The sequence below is a fragment of the Phasianus colchicus genome, chromosome 15, assembly GCF_987193195.1.
Source record: "Phasianus colchicus chromosome 15, bPhaCol1.hap1.1, whole genome shotgun sequence".
Taxonomy (NCBI): domain Eukaryota; kingdom Metazoa; phylum Chordata; class Aves; order Galliformes; family Phasianidae; genus Phasianus; species Phasianus colchicus.
In genome coordinates, this window is record NC_143450.1 from 18733595 (window position 1) to 18750458 (window position 16864).

At 48.7% G+C, this 16864-nt stretch overlaps 1 protein-coding gene across 8 annotated transcripts; it reads left to right on the forward strand.

Annotated features, from left to right (window-relative positions):
- The first annotated feature begins 3152 nt into the window (after nucleotides 1–3152).
- EGR1 (early growth response 1) lies at nucleotides 3153–16213 on the forward strand. 8 transcript variants are annotated; one of them, XM_090150752.1, is made up of 7 exons: nucleotides 3153–3601; nucleotides 3923–8254; nucleotides 9717–9836; nucleotides 10690–10860; nucleotides 13600–13759; nucleotides 13922–14086; nucleotides 14946–16213. In XM_090150752.1, the coding sequence occupies exons 1-2, from the start codon at nucleotides 3367–3369 to the stop codon at nucleotides 5218–5220; spliced, it is 1533 nt and encodes a 510-aa protein (XP_090006878.1). In that variant the 5' UTR covers nucleotides 3153–3366; the 3' UTR covers nucleotides 5221–8254; nucleotides 9717–9836; nucleotides 10690–10860; nucleotides 13600–13759; nucleotides 13922–14086; nucleotides 14946–16213. The 8 variants fall into 8 exon arrangements, with proteins under 8 accessions (XP_090006878.1, XP_090006875.1, XP_090006876.1 ...); XM_090150749.1 differs by having other exon boundaries at nucleotides 3923–9836; XM_090150750.1 differs by having other exon boundaries at nucleotides 9717–10860.
- Nucleotides 16214–16864: the final 651 nt, after the last annotated feature.

The window sequence follows — 16864 nt, forward strand, 5'->3', positions numbered from 1 at the left end:
GGGAGCCCCTGACCTGGACGCAGTATTCTGTGTGGAGCCTCACAAAGATGGAGTAGACAGAGACAATCCCCTCCATCGCTCTGCTGCCATCCCTCTTTTGATACAGCCCACGATATTGTTGGCCTTCTGGCACCTAAATCCTTCTTGGCAGGGCTGCTCCCAGTGAGTTCTTCTCTCAGTCAGTATATGTATCCGGGATTGCCGTGACCCAAGTGCAACGCTTTTTGAACTTGGCTTTGCTGAACATCATTGGGTCTATTTTGGCCCATCTTTTGATTTTGTCAAGGTTCCTCTGGAACACCCTTCCTTTTGGCATAACAACTGCACCAGTCAGTTTGGTGTCATCTGCGAACTTGCTGAGGGCACACTCAATCCCATTGTCTGTAAAACTGATTAAGATGTTAAACAGTACTGGTCCCAAAACTGACCCCTTGGGGGACACCACTCATCACTGGTCTCCACCTGGAAATAGAGCCATAGGCTATATCTCTCTGGCTACGACCTTCCGACCAATTCCTTATCCGCTGAATAGTCCAGTCTTCAACATTATAGGACTGTTGGATGAGGAGTGGCTGAGAGACAAGTCTTTTCAGTCTGGACAAGAGAAGGTTCAGAAGAGACTGACATCAGCATGCACAAATATCCTACAAGAGGATATAAAAAAGACAGAGCCAAATTTTTCTCAGTGGTGTCTAGTGAAAAGCAATGCACACAAACTGGAAAAATAATAATAATAATAATCGATTTTAAACAAAAGGTGTGGATTTTTGTTGCAATTATTTTTATTTTATTTTTTCTTTTCCTGTAGGGATGACTGAATGCTTGAACAGGTTGCCCAGAGAAGTTGTGAAGGCTCCATCCTTGGAGATATTTAAAATTCAACTGGACAAGGCCCTGTTCAGCTTGCTGTAGTTGCTCCTGTTTTGAGGAGGTCAGTAGAATAGATGATCTACAGATGATCCTTCCAAACTTGATTCTGTGTAAGGCCTATAGCATTAGATTAATCCTTTCTAACAGGACTCTAAACTGCAATGTGCCAGTGGAAACCTGAGACAAGCTGCAATCATCATGTATAAGACTTCTCAAAAGTCTTGCAGCAGAGAGTTGAATCTGTGAAAAAAAGGATGATCTCTGAATCACGTTTAAATTAAAGGTCTGGACTGGTGCAATGACATTTGAACAGCAACGCAATTTATCTCTCTAAAGAGTCGATATCAAAGAACAAATGCACGTTAACTGCCTTTGAGACAGAGACTGCAGATGAGAGGGAGCTTTTCATGCATTTCCTGGAGGCACTGCTCAGCTGCCATCCATAGCTGATTTTAGGAGTGGGAACGCACAAGTGTAGGAGGCAGTGCAGTCTTGCAGACGAGTTGGCTCTACAAATAGCAACTTAGATAAAACAGCGCACTAGAGAGGTGTAAACCTTCTATAGAAGTGGAAAGACTGAGCCTTGTTGTCGCTCGCACCTTGAATATAAATCAAAAAGGCAGCAGCGCCTGGTGCTATGATTTACCCAACCGCCTTCCCGTGGCACAGGAGGGCTCCCTAGCATCCGAGGTGCTCGGCTAGGATTTCCGCGGGGAAACGCCAGCTCTGCTGGCGGCCGCGTAGCGCTGCGGGCAGGGCTGCGAGTTCCCGCCTGCGTGCGGACCGTGCCAAAAGCGAGCGCGTGCGAACTGCCCTCCGCGCCCCTCCATCTATGCGGCAAAACGAGATCTAACAGAGCACGAAGACGCGAGCGCTAGCGAGCCGGCGCAGCCAGGCTTCCCGCAGCGTCACAGGCCCGACGCAACCCGATCGGGCCAGCCGGAGCACGCCGGCACAGACGCCCCAGGGAGGACCGCGGCGTGACTCGCCCGCGGCGACACCTCCCCCCCTTCCCCCCCGCCGCGGGCCAACAGAAACCCCGCGCAATGCGGGGAAACCCTCGCCGCGACACTGCGCACGCGCACTGCGACCGCACTGCGTCGCCGGTGCCGCTTGGCCCGGCGCCAGGGGAGCCCCGCGCCGGCAGCGGGGCGGAGCGGTGGCCGCGTCGACCGCCTATTTATAGCACGGGAGCCTCCCCGCTGGCCCGTGGAGCGTTCTCTTGCGTCTCCGCGCTGTGCGCGCCGTTTCGGGCAGGAGGCTGAAGCTCTCAGCCCCTTGGCAAACAGCAGCGGTTCCGTGCGGAGCCGGCGTGAGAGCCGGCTGCGGGGCGGCAAGTAGCTGCGGCCGTATCAAGGCGCGTCAGTGAGGGTTTATACCCTGAGGGTTTGTGAGCGGAGCCCCGAGCGGTGTCGCTTCACAGCGCACCCAGCACAGCGGGTGCCGCAGCCGAGCGGCACCTGCTCTCCGTTGCGTGAGGGCGGCGCAGAGCGTCCCGGTCCAGGGCCGCGTACCGAGCTCCTTCGATCTCGGCAGAGCTACGAAGTGCCGGAGGTTCCCTTCTCAGAGAGCGGGCAGCCCCCGCCAGGCCGCGCTGCCAGCACCCGGGAAACTCCGCATCGCGGCTGCCGGCGCGCGGCCCCTCCGCGGGCACCGGGGGAAGCGAACCGCGCGAGCCGAGAACGAGGCGGTGGCGAAAGCCCTGCCTGAAGCCTGCCGCCGACGGCGGAGCTGAGGCAACCCGGCCGGTCCCCAGTGCTTCCGCGCCGTCCGTCCGGCGGCGGAGCCGCGCACTTTCGCGGCCCGGAGGCGGGCGGGCGCGCGCACGTCCCGGCGGCAACCCGGCTCCCGCGCCAGGGCTCCCCGACCCCGCCTAGCCGGGACCGGAATCGCCAAATAAGGAGCGGGATGTCTCCGCCGGAACCGAGACTTATATGGCCGCTTCCTAATATGGAAAGGGCGGCCGAGGCTTCCGGCGGGCAGGCCGGGGCAGGCGGGGGCCGGACGGCGCGGGCCTCAGGGCCGGGGTAGCTGAGGCGATGCTGCTCGCGGCGGGACACCGGGCCGCTCCGGCTGTGAGGGCCGTGGCGGGCGCGGGGCTCTCGGTCTAGGGCGGGTGGGGCCCCCGTCGCCCGGCTTTCCCCGGTGCCAGGCGCTGACGCCAGGCGGGGTCCTCCGGCTCGCCTCCAAATAAGGGCTTCCTGCTTCCCATATATGGCCATGTACGTCAGGGCCGGGGCGGGCTGCGGCCGGTGGGATCCGATATATAGAGGCTGCTCCGGAGTGGGCGAGGAGCCGAGCGCTACCAGCGGGCAGCGGGGGGAAGCCCCGGGCCGTCCGGCGGGCGGGAGGCGATCGCTTCCAGCGGGCAGCGCTGGGCGGCCGCGGCGCAAGGGCAGGCGGCAGGCAGCAGGCAACGGCCGCCTCGCCGCAGCCGGCCCGTCCCCTGGCCCGCGGCGGCGGCGTCACCCGTCGGAGCCCGAACCCGGCTCCCTCATGGCTGCGGCCAAGGGAGAGATGCAGCTCCTGCCCTCGCTGCAGATCTCCGATCCCTTCAGCGTCTTTCCGCACTCGCCTCCCGCCATGGACGGCCACTATCCCAAACTGGAGGAGATGATGCTGCTCAGTGGCGGGGGACAGCAGTTTCTTGCGCCTTCCGGGGCGCCTGAGAGTGCGGGCTTCGGCGTGGCCGGGGAGCCCGGCGAGCAACATTTTGAGCACCTCGCGGCAGGTAAGCGTGATGGCCTCGCCCGGGCGGGCAGGGGAGTCCTGGTCGACCGCGGAGGCGGCAGCGCCCACGGGAGCTCTGAGCCGCAGCGATGTCTCTGACCCGGCGGCTGCGCGGGGGTATCTCCTATGTTGTGCGTCAGCGGCTCTAGGCTCGTTGCTGCTGGAGACCTGCCAGCGGCGCTGCAATATGTTGCACTCAATTATTAATTAACCAGAAGCAAAGATCTGGGGCTGCGCTGCGTGGGGATGGCTCGTGAAGCACTGGCAGGAGCTCCAGAGCTGCAGTGGCTGCTAGAAGTAATCACTTCTCTTCTATTTTCAGACACTTTTCCTGAGATCTCCCTGAACAACGAGAAAACCATGCCAGAAACCAGCTATTCCAACCAAACAACACGGCTACCGCCAATTACCTACACGGGGCGCTTCTCCCTAGAGCCGGCCCCAAACAGTAGCAATTCCTTATGGCCAGAGCCCCTCTTCAGCCTTGTCAGTGGGCTGGTGAGCATGGCTAATGCACCTCCCACCTCTACACCCTCTTCATCATCGCCCTCCTCTTCGCAGAATACCCCCCTGAGCTGTTCTGTCCAAGCCAGTGAGAACAGTCCAATTTATTCGGCTGCACCAACTTTCCCCACTTCCAGCTCTGATATATTCCCTGAACCACAGACCCAGTCCTTTCCCAACCCCTCTGGAGTCCCCATCCAGTATCCACCTCCAGCTTATCCGACTGCTAAAACCAACTTCCAGGTGCCAATGATCCCGGATTACCTGTTCTCTCAGCAACAGAGTGAGCTCAACCTTATCTCAGCTGACCAGAAGCCCTTCTCAGCCCTTGAAACCAGAGCACAGCAGCCTTCCCTCACACCGCTGTCCACTATCAAGGCATTTGCCACACAGACTGGCTCTCAGGAGTTGAAGACCCTCAACACTAACTATCAGTCCCAGCTGATCAAGCCCAGCAGGATGAGGAAATACCCTAATCGTCCCAGCAAGACACCACCTCACGAACGGCCCTATGCTTGCCCAGTGGAGTCCTGCGACCGGCGATTTTCACGGTCTGATGAACTAACTCGTCACATTCGCATCCACACTGGACAGAAACCTTTCCAATGCCGCATTTGCATGCGGAACTTCAGCAGGAGTGACCACTTGACCACACACATCCGCACACATACAGGAGAGAAGCCATTTGCATGTGACATTTGTGGCAGAAAATTTGCCAGAAGTGATGAGAGGAAGAGACACACTAAAATCCATCTTAGGCAGAAGGACAAGAAAGTGGAAAAGGCAGCTTCAGTCTCAACTACTTCTTCCCCTGTTGCTGCCTACTCATCCTCTGTGGCTACGTCCTACTCTTCCTCCATAGCCACCACTTACCCCTCACCAGTGCGCACAGTGTATTCCTCCCCTGCTTCCTCTTCCTATCCCTCCCCTGCACACACGGCATTCCCATCCCCATCTATAGCAACCACGTACCCCTCTGTCACTGCCACTTTTCAGAGCCAAGTGGCCACTTCCTTCCCATCTCCTGGGGTTACCAATAATTTCAGCTCACAGGTGACTTCAGCACTTTCAGACATGACATCAACCTTTTCTCCAAGGACAATTGAGATTTGCTAAGATTACCTTCTGGAACAGGAGCATTCACCTCTTCCACTGGTACTATGAGACATGGAGTCTTCAGTTACTCCCCCAACACTGTATGTTGCAAGGCTATCTAATATTTCTTTAAAATTCAGCTGCCTGAAAAAAAAAAAAAACTGCTGTTTAAGTTTTCCACCACTGTTGATTAACTTAATTTGCATGGACTGTGGATATAAGTTCAGTATAATTTTCCCCATAAACAAACAATAGTATTTTATTAGGAGGAAAGGACCTTTAATTAAGCACATAGCTGATGTAAATTGTATGTGTGCCATGGTTTTGCTTTCCTTTAGGTACTGTTGATGTTGAAAAAGTTTTGCATATCCATGTTGTATTATTTGGAGTTTGCAGGGCCATATTTTGTAAATGTTAATTCTATTTTAGTGGCAATGCTCTAACGAGTTTTAAACTTCTTTGGGTACAGCACTTACTGTATTTGAGCATGTAAGAGTGATGTTATGTAAAAATCACCTGATAAGACACTCAAATGTGGCAGAAGTTTTGTTTTTAAAGTTACAAGTCTTGGTGCCTTTTTGTGAAGCCTTGCTGATGTCATGCATTTGTGTGAATAGATGCTTTGCATCTTGCCTTAAAGCAAAAGGGATGTTATGCAAAGAATGTAAGAGAAAGCAGGGAATGGGTGGGGAAGGGAGAACTAGTATGCCCCGGGAGACAGAATATAAGCAAAAAAACCCCACAGAAACAAATAAGAAACAAATTAAAAACAACAACAAAAACAAAACCCCACTTCTCAAAGTCTATTTTTGTTACAAAAATGTAAATTTATAAGTACATATATTCAGGAGTTGGAATGTTGTAGTTACCTACTGAGTAGGCAGCAATTTTTTGTATGTTATGAACATGCAGTTCATTATTTTGTGATTTATTTTTACTTTGTAATTGTGTTTGTTAGAATGAAAGTGACTGTTTGGCTTCTAAATACATTGAATGCGCTTTCCTGCCAATGGGATATTTGGTGTACCAATGTCCTTCAGAAAATGTAATAAAAAACAAAATCAAATCATGTAAGTTTTCACATTTTCCTTTAAGCTGCCACATAAGAAGCCTGCTGCAGCAAACCCGACTGCTAGGAAGTAACGGGTGCTATTTGTTTCCTGGAGAAGTACCTTCATGAAGAAAGGAAGGAGTATCAGTCACTCCTGTGTCCAGAAATGCTGTCAAAAGTGTGGATACAGCAAATGCCCTTAAATTGGTTGCATCATCTACTATTTGGAAGTAATCACAATTCCTGTTTTCTGGCTTCTCCAGAAGCATGTGAGCTTATCACAGAAAGAAACACAATGCTCCCAGTGCTGAAGGTGAGGCTTAAAAGTCAGATTCTCAGCTATGCAAAGACCTTACTGGGTAGTAGAAAGGGGATGTCAAGACAATGGCACAGTTTCCAGGCTGAAAATAAAATAAGCTCAGTATGTGTGGCTGATGGATGGAAGGCAGGGAGATGAGAGTTGTCATAGCTTCTTCTGTTGCACAGCACAGGGCATAAGAAGTGCATGTGCTTGATGGCCTTTAGTACAAATGCTTTAGTGTTTGGAGAAGGAAAATGCATCCTTATTTGATGGTTTAAAATATATTTCAGAGTGCGTGAACTCCCTATGGAGTGAATTCAGAGGAGTTTGCAGCTGTGAGAAGTAGCAGTGCAGATCTAGAGGAGGGTTCTAGTGTCAGTCCTTCCAGGTAGGTTCTTTAAAGTACTCGATATCTACAGCTGTGAGGAGCTGAGAAGTAAATACAGGAGTTGATGCCTATATCTGGCATAATGTTCAATGGGAAGCAGTTTCTGTAGGAGATAGCACACCCTAATACTTGCCAAAGTCAAGTCCACAGGCTTAGAAGTGCAACAAGCTGAATTCCCTGGCTAGTTCCTCTTGAATGCAGTCCTTAGATTTTGGTCTAAACCGTGGCAACTTTTGCTTTGAACTGTTTGTCCACATGCATGACAGGAACAAAAGAAAACACGTGGCCTTCTGTGCCTGGTCTTTTTGTGGCCTTTGTCCAGGAACAGGGAAGTAGATTTCAGGGTTTCTGTGCATATTCTGTGAAGTCCTCCTGTTTCATGCTGGTCTGAAGAGGACAAGTCTTAAGGAGTTTACTCCGTAGTTTTATTGGGAGCGTGAGAATTTTTTTTTAGAGGAGGCCACAGCGCCGCTAGAAATCTCTCCCAAGGAGCTGTTTCCGGGGAAGCAGCAGGCATTGCCAGCGGCTGGGAAACTTCCCCCCTTCTGAGCAAATACGGTCTGGAGCCGGACAAGACGCGTGCTAGGGGCAGCACAGGCCCTCTCGTCAGGCCGCTGTCAGAAAATTCGTTTGGCTGATTTAAACCTCGGCGGTCTGTGATTTGTGACTAGCTTCAGCTGTGATTATTAGTGACAGAAAAAAAAAAGTGCGTCATCGCTGGCAGCAGCACAGCTGATCTCGGGGGCACCGCGGGGACCCGGCGCGCTGTTCGGGAACGGCACCCGCGCCGCCGGAGCCGGGCCCGGCCGGGCAGCGCACACCGCGCCGCTGAGGGAGCGCGCCGGCGGCAGGCCGAGCCGCGTCACGCAGGCACGGAGCCGCCAAGGCCGAACGGAAACGCTACTCCAGCGGCGGCCGGAACCGGGACCACCATATTTGGCGTTTCCACCTCGCCTTTTATGGTACTTCCGAGGCCCAAAAAAGGCGCTTCCTGCTTCCACCCTCCCGGGACTGCGCGATGGATTTTCCGGGAGCCCGCTGCCGTGAGAGCTGCTGCCGCCTCGGTGCGGTTCCGCCCTCGCCCCGGGGGCGACACGGCGGGTTCCTTGCGCGCGGCGGGCCCCGAATTGGCCGCGGGAGGCTCTGGGTTTGGGCAGCGTCTGCTTCGCCCGGAGCCCAGCGGTAGGCCCGGAGCCGTTCGGACGCCCAGCGCAGGGAGCTGCGGCTGAGGGCCCCTGACCTTCCCTCGCTCCGTGTGTCGGTGCGGTTTCTTTCGTAGGGGCTTTGTCGCTTTGTGCACGTCCGCCAGAAATAGGTACGGCGCATTTTAACCCGAGGAATGCTGAAGAGCCCGTTGCCCACGTTCAGCTAGGCTTTTCTTCTGTAGAGCCTTTCCATAAGCTGCTGTTCGCTTGGCGAAGTGGGGGCGGTCCTTGCCCAGGTGGTTGTTTTGTTCTTCTTGCACTGCTCGGCCTCAGAATCTTTCTAGAAGAATAGATTCTTCAGCCGCTTTCCGTTTAGGAATAGAGGGCTATAAGTCAGCTCTGGTGATTCTGAAGAACCTACCTTCCCCTTGTGTGCTGTGTGGCCTGTTGCTTTGTGCCTTGTTGTGTTCTGGAAGTGCTACTAGAGATAAAAGTTGTTAAATACAACTGTAAAGCAATTTTAGTTGCGGCTGTGGATTGAAAGACAAGCACTCCGTAGTGAATGAGTTTAGTTCTAGCACTTCTGATGGCGGTTCATACGTAGTCAGAAATCTGACAAAGTTCAAGGAAACGTACAGCACAGCAGCGTTTTGGTTGATTCTGTTGGTTAAAGGTTTCGGCTGTGGTTCTTATTTTTGTGTAAGTAAGCTTGAGGTGGTAAGAAATTCCAGGTGTACTCAGGTGAACTGGAAAGCTGCTATGAGTCATGGAATTTAATGGCAGAAGCTTTCTGTAATTCTGACATTCTTCTCAAGGACAAGGGCATTTTGTGAACAAAACTAGGTCCCAGGAGTTGCAGCTGTGGCTGTAACATGCCAGAGGTCTGTGGTGCCATAAAGTGAACACACAAAGATCTTTATTTTTTAAAATGTGTCAGCATGAAAATGGAATAGCTAATAAGTAAGCAAATGTTGATTAAAAACTTGCTAAGAAAACTGTCGTAATTGATCAAAAGAAATCCAGTTTCTGGTCTGTTGTTAGAGGTAGTCCTGGAATATTCTTCGAGCAGTTGTGACCTGTGGTTAATAAATTTCACGAGCTGGAGCCTCTCTTTGTGTTTTTTGTGTAACTCTATCCAAATGATTTATGTAGTTGGCAAGGTGACAGTATTCATGGTATTTGATTGAAAAGTGAGTATTAGCGTATCCAGGTGCTACAAGAAGTAGAGACTTGTGTGTGCTTAAACTCTCTACTTCATAATGTAGTTTGATTACTATTAAGACTTATTGCAGAACATGAAGAATAATATAGTTTCTGTGATAGGGGAAACCAAGTTCTGTAGCTTCTTTGTGCTCTTTGTGGTTGAAGAAGCATAATCTGTTTTGTACAGTGAGTAGTTTGTACCTCCTGTCATCCTTTCCCGTACCTTGTGTCATTCTCCTTTATTGTTTCTGATAAGTAGAGGCCTGCACTATCCACAGTATTCAACATGTCCCTGCTTGAGCAGGTTTGGCCAGATGACCCCCAGAGGTTCCTTCTAACCTAAACCACTCCGTGATTCTCTGATGTAGGATGAATATAAATTAATTGAAGTATATATTTTTGTCTCCTATGTTGTTTATTACTTGCCAGGTATTTCCAGACATTCCATCTGGCTTTTGAGCAGTGATCTGATCACTCCAGTCACTCCAGAGTGTGTGGAGACAAAGTAGTGAGAGTTGGCAGAAGTGAAGAGAGGAAATATGGCAACAGGTGAACCTCAAATAACTATTAGTGCAATAAATTCAAGATTATTGCACGTAGAATGGAAACCAGAGAGAAAAAAAGCCTCTGGAGAGAAGTCTTTTGCATTATGGGGTGTCTTGTTGTTGGAATCCTGTGTTACAGGAAGTTGAGGCTGCCTTGTAAACTAAAGTCTTTATGTTAAAAAAAAAAAAAAAAAAAGTTAACAGTAAAATATTCCCCACTTGTAGGATGTGTTGTGTTTAGTAGTTCTTGTAGTAGTACAGTAGGGTCTCAGGTGTTCCTTTTCTTGCTTGGAGGAAGGCACCTCTGTGAATATATTTCCTTATTGCAACATATTTTTATATGGGAAGGACAGACCAAACACCCTGCAGTTTCTGCTTTTGAAAGGCAGTGGCAGTGAATGGGTGAAACACTAGGTGAGAGAAGGCTGTCATTGTTATCATAACCAGCAGACCAAAGAGAGAGGATGGGATGCTCTGTCTGAATTTGTGCAAAATGACACAGTTGTCATGGCAGGAGATACAGACAGAGTACATACTCTTTTTCTCTGAAGATGAAGTTGCCACCATTTCAGTCCTTATCACAACTTTAAGAGAGAGTACTATTGTGGTGAAACACTGTTAACAAGCTTTTAAACTTATTTTACTGTTTATCGCCTACCTTTGCATGTCAAACCTCCGTATTATTTCACAAAATTTATTCTGTTGGTCAAGGGGTAAAGGACTGTGGTGTTGCTGCTTATTGAAAGGCGTCTTGTAAGTTCCTCTTGAGCACAATACAGAAACCACTGTGTAACATCCCATCTCTTGCATCTCTGTTCTCTCTTCCTGTCTCTTTTTCATCCATAACGCTAATCCAGAGCACAGTGTTTGGAGTCACTGTGGCATACAACCAAGAGCATTTGTGGCTGTCCAACGAGAACCTGATTGTGAAGCTTCAGGCTTGCTGTTGAGGCTATCTTGTTTGTCAGGAATTCGATTCCAGAGTGAGTTTTTTGAAGAAGCAAGTTCCAGCAGTCACTCACATCCAGGTATAAAATCCCTTAATTTTGCTAGAAAATTGCCAGATGCTCTCTATATGCACACTTATTGACTAGTTTTGTTCAACAAAAAGTGTTGTCACACAATTAGATACCTTCTCCTCGTTTTGTGGATTATTGAAAGGCATTTCCTTCTCCCAAAGAATCTCTTTGTGTAAGTTACTTCTCTTAGCAATACATGAACAATAAATTCTTCTCAAGCAGAACAGAGAGAGAGAGAAAAAGCACATCTGAGAAATGTTCACCTATCATTTCACCATCAAATTTGGTGTTTTGGAAATAGGACAATATGAAGTATGTGTAGTGGAAATGCTAAGTCATGGCCTGAAACATGCTGGTGAGAAGGCAAGGCCAACCCATGAGAGCTCAGGTGCAAGCAATGTGCCTGAGTGATTGGAAGGAGTGGAGCCAGGATCCACCTCTTCCCAAACCTAATTTAAGGATTGGCAGTGGAGGTGAGAGCTTCTCTTGCTGGAGATCTCTGCCTACCTGAGGCCGCTTCTATTTAATATCTTTATTAATGATCTTGATGAGGGGGTTGAGTGCACCCTCAATAAGTTTACTGATGGCACCAGTTTGGGAGGGAGTGTTAATCTGCCAGAGGGGAGAAAGGCTCAACAGAGGGACCTGGATAGACTGGATCGATGGGCCAAGGTAAACTGTATGAGTTTCAGTAGGGCCAAGTGTTGGGTCCTGCGTATTGGTCACAACAACCCCAGGCAACCCTACAGGCTTGGGGAGGAGTGACTGGAAAGCTGCCTGATGGAAAGGGACCTTGGTGTTCTGATGCACAGTCAGCTGAGTATGAGCCAGCAGTGTGTGCTGGTGGCCAAGAAGGCCAATGGCATCCTGGCTTTTATCAGGAATGGTGTGGTGAGCATCCTGCCCCTGTACTTGGCATTGGTGAGGCCTCACCTCGAGTACTGTTTTAAGTTTTGGGCACCTCAGTACAGAAAGGACATTGAGGTGCTGGAGCAGATCCAAAGAAGGGCAACAAGGCTTGTGAAGGGCTTGGAGAATATGCCCTACTAGGAGCTACTGAAGGAACTGGGGCTGTTTAGTCTGGGGAAGAGGAGGCTGAGGGGAGACCTTGCTGCTCTCTTCCAATATCTGAAAGGTGCTTACAGTGACAGTGGGGCTGGTCTCTCCTCACTGGTGACAGGTAACAGGACGAGGGAAAATGGCCTCAAGTTGTGCCAGGGTAAGTTTAGGTTTGATATTGGGGAAAAATTTCTTTACAGAAAGGGTTGTTAAGCACTGGAATAGGCTCCCCAGGGAGGTGGTTGGGTCACCATCCCTGAGTGCATTTAAAAACTGTTTGGATGTGGTGCTCAGGGACATGATTTAGTGGTGGGTTGTTAGAGTTAGGGTAGTATGGTTAGGTTGTGGTAGGACTTGATGATCTTTAAGGCCTTTTCCAACATGAGCAATTCTATGATTCCCAAGGTAAGAATCTCTTTTCTGAAGTTTTGTCACTTATTTTTACTTAATGCTGAAAACCCACCAGTGGGCATGGTTCAGAAATCTGTCTGCCTGCTCAATCATTGACCAGCATTTTCAGGAGGACCTTGAGCTGATGTAACTCTGTGAGGAAGTTGTAACTTTCATCCAGTATAATCAGCAACTTGAAAATGATTTAAGTTTAATGGACAACAAAACTGGGCTGCTAGTGGAAAAAAAAATGATGCTGCAAGATCAAAGTGTACTGTTAGGAGACGAGCAGAATGAATTGAGGCCAGTGGCAGTTAGTCAGTGCAAGGAGTTCGTGGCCTCGGATCTCACTTGTTCAGACTTGCTGGAAAATATTCCCCCAGACTTGCAGGTTTTCCTCCCACTTAGTTCATACTCATGCTTACTTAGCATGTATCCCTAGAAGGATGGTTGTAGAAGAAAAAGAGACAAGATCTGAAGCATTTTAAAAGCAAACAAATGAGCATAAAAGAAAACCCACACCAAACTGCGCTGACCCAATGAAGGCAACAGGCTGAATGGTGGAAGGCCTTGAGAACTGTTTTGTTCACTTGTGGTTATGTTGGTCATGAACTTGCACACCTTAATTTCTCACGCTTTGGATGCTGTATCAGAGGGTGGAAGAGATTTCAGAGCAGGAAATGTACTCTGACCACTTGGTGTTTATTGGCTGATGGAGGCCCCTCTGTCATTTTGCTGATGATTAATTTCACAAAAGCTCAATGACATCGCTGATGCAGCGGTTCCTTTTTTCATTCAAGCTGAAGATCTGGTACCTTTTACTTTGTTTGAATAGTACGGCGCTAGGTTTAACCCGGTGTGAAATTCTGAACCGTGGCAGTAAACTTCAGTTCCAAAGGAGGCTCCAACTCTCAGGCTGATGCTGGTAGCAAAAAGTGCCATCATTCTCAGAGTATGTAGAGGCAGTGAGGCAGCAAAATAGAAAACAGGGGTTGGGGCTTGAAGCCCAGTTTAGAAAGTAAGGGGTTTTCAAGCATCTTCAGGATGCTACCAGCTCTGACAGTAATCACTGCTCAGAGTGGTCAGTCCTTCTAGGGTTCTCAACAGACTCAGGAATTTCGGGCACAGGATGGAGAACTCACTGCTCCAACAAGTGACGTTCCTCTTCATCAGCCCCCGACATACCTTGCCTCTGTCTTTTCCACATGCAAGAAAGCAGACCCTCAGGCGCAACTTTTTCCAGTGTTGCTTGTTTTGGAATGTTTAAGCGTGGAATATGTCCCTCTCTCTCCTTTGCAGGATGTAGTTTCTCACAGCAGAAAGCTTTCTAAGGAGAACAAGAAGCAGCTCTCTGACATGATGATGCTGAACAAGCAAAAGGGAACTTGAAAGCTTTGAGGGAAGAGAAGAGGGGAGGAAAAAGCTGGAAGCCTGTCGACATCTTTTCTACTTCCTTCAGGTATGCAGCTTCTTGTGCTGCTCCTAGTGCACTCCTCTTGTCATAGAGGCTTCTGTGTGTCAGCGCAGTCTTTGCAATGCGCTGCAGCATTGGGGCATCACAGTTCTTTGTGGCGCTGGCCTTTGTGGACACATGCACCAAGCATTTTTCTTCTTGTTGTAGACTAGCCTGGTGTAGTTGGGCAAGCTGATTTTTTCAGATGCCTAAAAGCAAATGCACAGAGTTCATGGATTTGGTCATCTCCACGCTGTGTAACTGTGCGTCCAGTCAGAGAGAGGAATATCTGCTGTGTCAGCTTTCCCAAACAGCGCTGCTGGAGGAGATCAGGTATGTTGTAGCATAGGACACAGCCTTGCTGTTGCCTCAGTTTGGACAGTTTCTAGAATGGAAGCCTTTCTTGTGTGACGTCCCGTGCTAATTTGCAGATAATACTAAACTGTCCCTGCATTCTGCTCATTCTGTTTCACGTTAGTCCTTTCTATAATCTGGAAAGGACAAATTAACTTTGTTCTTTAGGGATTAAGCCGTTTGTCTTAAGCCCCTACTTTGTTGCTCAGGAAGGCACTATTTTTGATCTAATGTAATGCCTTCCTAAAATTCAGTTCAATCTAAATTCTCTGCTGTCTAGTAAGGAGGACTGCCAACAGATTGCAAGCTGGGGCGTTACAGGCCAGCAGTGGAGCTTAGAGGGAGGCCTCTGGGTTTTCAAAAAGGAATGAGAAGGCTGAGAATCAGGTGCTTTGTTTGATGTTTTCACTGGCTGTCCTACTTCAAGATTCTGTTGGTCTATAGGCACGTTGGCTTGGTGCTTATGACTTCAGTTCTTTATGATACAGAGCTGCACCACCTGCTGCCTAGACCAAATACACATTGTTGGAAGAGATTATTCTATGCATTATATATTTTTTTGTAATGCTTTTAAAGTGTGAGGGTGGTATATGCCTTCAAACAAGTAATGTCTAAAAGAAATGTATTTTTTTCTTTGTTCTTTTTTCTTTTTATTTTTTTTCGTGAGCAGTGGTTCAGGGAAATGTGGATGCTTTCTTCTCTGATGCTATGTTTCCCATAGTGTTATTGTAGGAATGGCTTCTGTTGTTGATTGCTTACTTTCTTATTTTAAATGCTGAAGGAAATATACCATTCTTTTTCTTCTGCTTATGTAAAATTCCCTTTGTTTCATTTGTAGATTTGAGTTGTGCCCTGGAACAGAATGTACAGCTGAATCTAGAACAGTTGCCAAAGAGGAGTCTGTGGGCAAATGGTGCTGGATTTCCCAGACGGAGGTCGTAAAGTTTCTTGCCTCCTCACAAAGTGTTCTCATATTTTTCTTAAATAGCATTGCATGTTACTGCTGTACTGAGACTTTTATGACAAATCCATTATCTGTTTCCCAAAGGTGATGCTGAGAAGCATGCCTCATGATGACCTATGCATACCTCACGTTTCATATTAATTCTTCCTTTGGGTCAAAAGTAGATCAAATCCTTGAAACGGCGCTGAATACCTGTCCCACTGTTATTAAAATAGTTCACCTGTGGTGCCTGTGGTCAGAATGCCCTGTGGCAGGTCCTGGCACCAGTTGTGAATGAAAGAACTGATGACAAATTGCTTGATATCATGACTGATCCAGTGGATATTTACAAACCTCAGGTGACCCGGGTGGGATCTCAGAGTGGTGAGGCCAGGTACGGTAGCTGCTACTACTGTGTTACTTATAAGAGTTGCTTGGCTGTTTTGCATTGCTCTTGTGAGAGGTAGATTGTGTTTTTGCAGTAGAAGCTTCCAGTATTTTCTGTATGTAGTATAGGCCTTTACTGAGATTGCAACCCTCTTGTGAAATAGCTGTTTTCTTTCCACTAAGTAAGTTGCTGAACAGAGTAAAAAGTTAAGATTTGGGGCATTCTGACTGGGGTAGAATTGAGCCAGGCACAAGGTAAGGCAAATATGCAGGGTGGGGAGAGAGCCCAGCACAGGACAGAACGAATGTGCTCACTCTTGGAATTATTGCCCTCCATGGAAGAATACAAAACGTACCCAAGAAACAACAGGTTGGTAATGGACCTTATCTGCAAATGTATCACAGCAACAGTGTTGGGGAAATAATGAGCCTGAGATGCTTAATGAGTGAGCACCAGGAGAGCATTATCTGCATCGGGTTTAGAGTATAGAACAGAATGAATTTCGAAGACCGGTGTGCAATTTCTCCCTTGCCAATAGGGTGCGCCCGTTACTGTAGTAATGATTAAACTGCTGCTATCAGTAAGATCCTTGTCTAACCTGAAATTTTTGGCTTTCAGTGTTTCTCACAAACGTGTAACCGAAACCAAATTTGGTTAATTGTTCCAAGCCGTCCTGGGCTTGGCTGCATACATCTGTCCGATTGATACCAGCTTTTTTTATCACCTCAGACGCTGGCTGAAAAAAATTGAATAATAAAAAGCATGACAACATCAATTTGCTGGTTATTTATTTATTGACATATATTCAGAAGCACATAGTGCAGGTTCGGTGGGTTTGTCGAAGATGTCCTTGGTTTTCTTTGTCGTTTTCCCTTCCCACCCTTTCTCTTCTGTGTTTTTCCTCTGCCGTTAAAAGACAAGCGATCGCTGGGTGCTGTGGTGCAGATCCACATCAATCCTACAGGTGAAGTTATTTCCACGGTCTCTGCTGCCATCGCGGGGCCAATCGGCCAAACTGCATCGAAGTTGTTTTTGTGGTCTGTGGTGCCCTCTCGTGGCTAATTGCGGGAACTGCGGATAATTTGTTTCTGCTGTCTCTGATGCCCCCTCGTGGCCAATTGAAGAAACAGCGAAGAAGCTGTTTCTGCCGTCTCCGGTGCCCCCACGTGGCCACTCGATGGAATTGCGGCAGAGTTTGTATGTTGTTGCAGGGAGCAGGACGCATGCGCTTAAACACGCGGAGGTGGTGTACGTACGTTCTTGTCCCTCTGCGCAAACGATCCGCCCATCTCTGTTATGCATAGTCCTCCAGGCAGCAGTGCGCATGCACCAGAAAGTTTTAAATAGCATACATTTTCGCGAACTCCTGAGATGCGGGCGAGCAGTCTATTGTTGGACCGCCGACTCAGCAATGGCTTTCTCTCTT

Coding starts and splice junctions, on each gene's coding strand:
- EGR1 (XM_090150747.1), top strand. CDS start 3,367: ATGGCTGCGGCCAAGGGAGAGATGCAGCTCCTGCCCTCGCTGCAGATC. Junction 3,602..3,922: donor TTTTGAGCACCTCGCGGCAG/GTAAGCGTGATG, acceptor TTCTATTTTCAG/ACACTTTTCCTGAGATCTCC.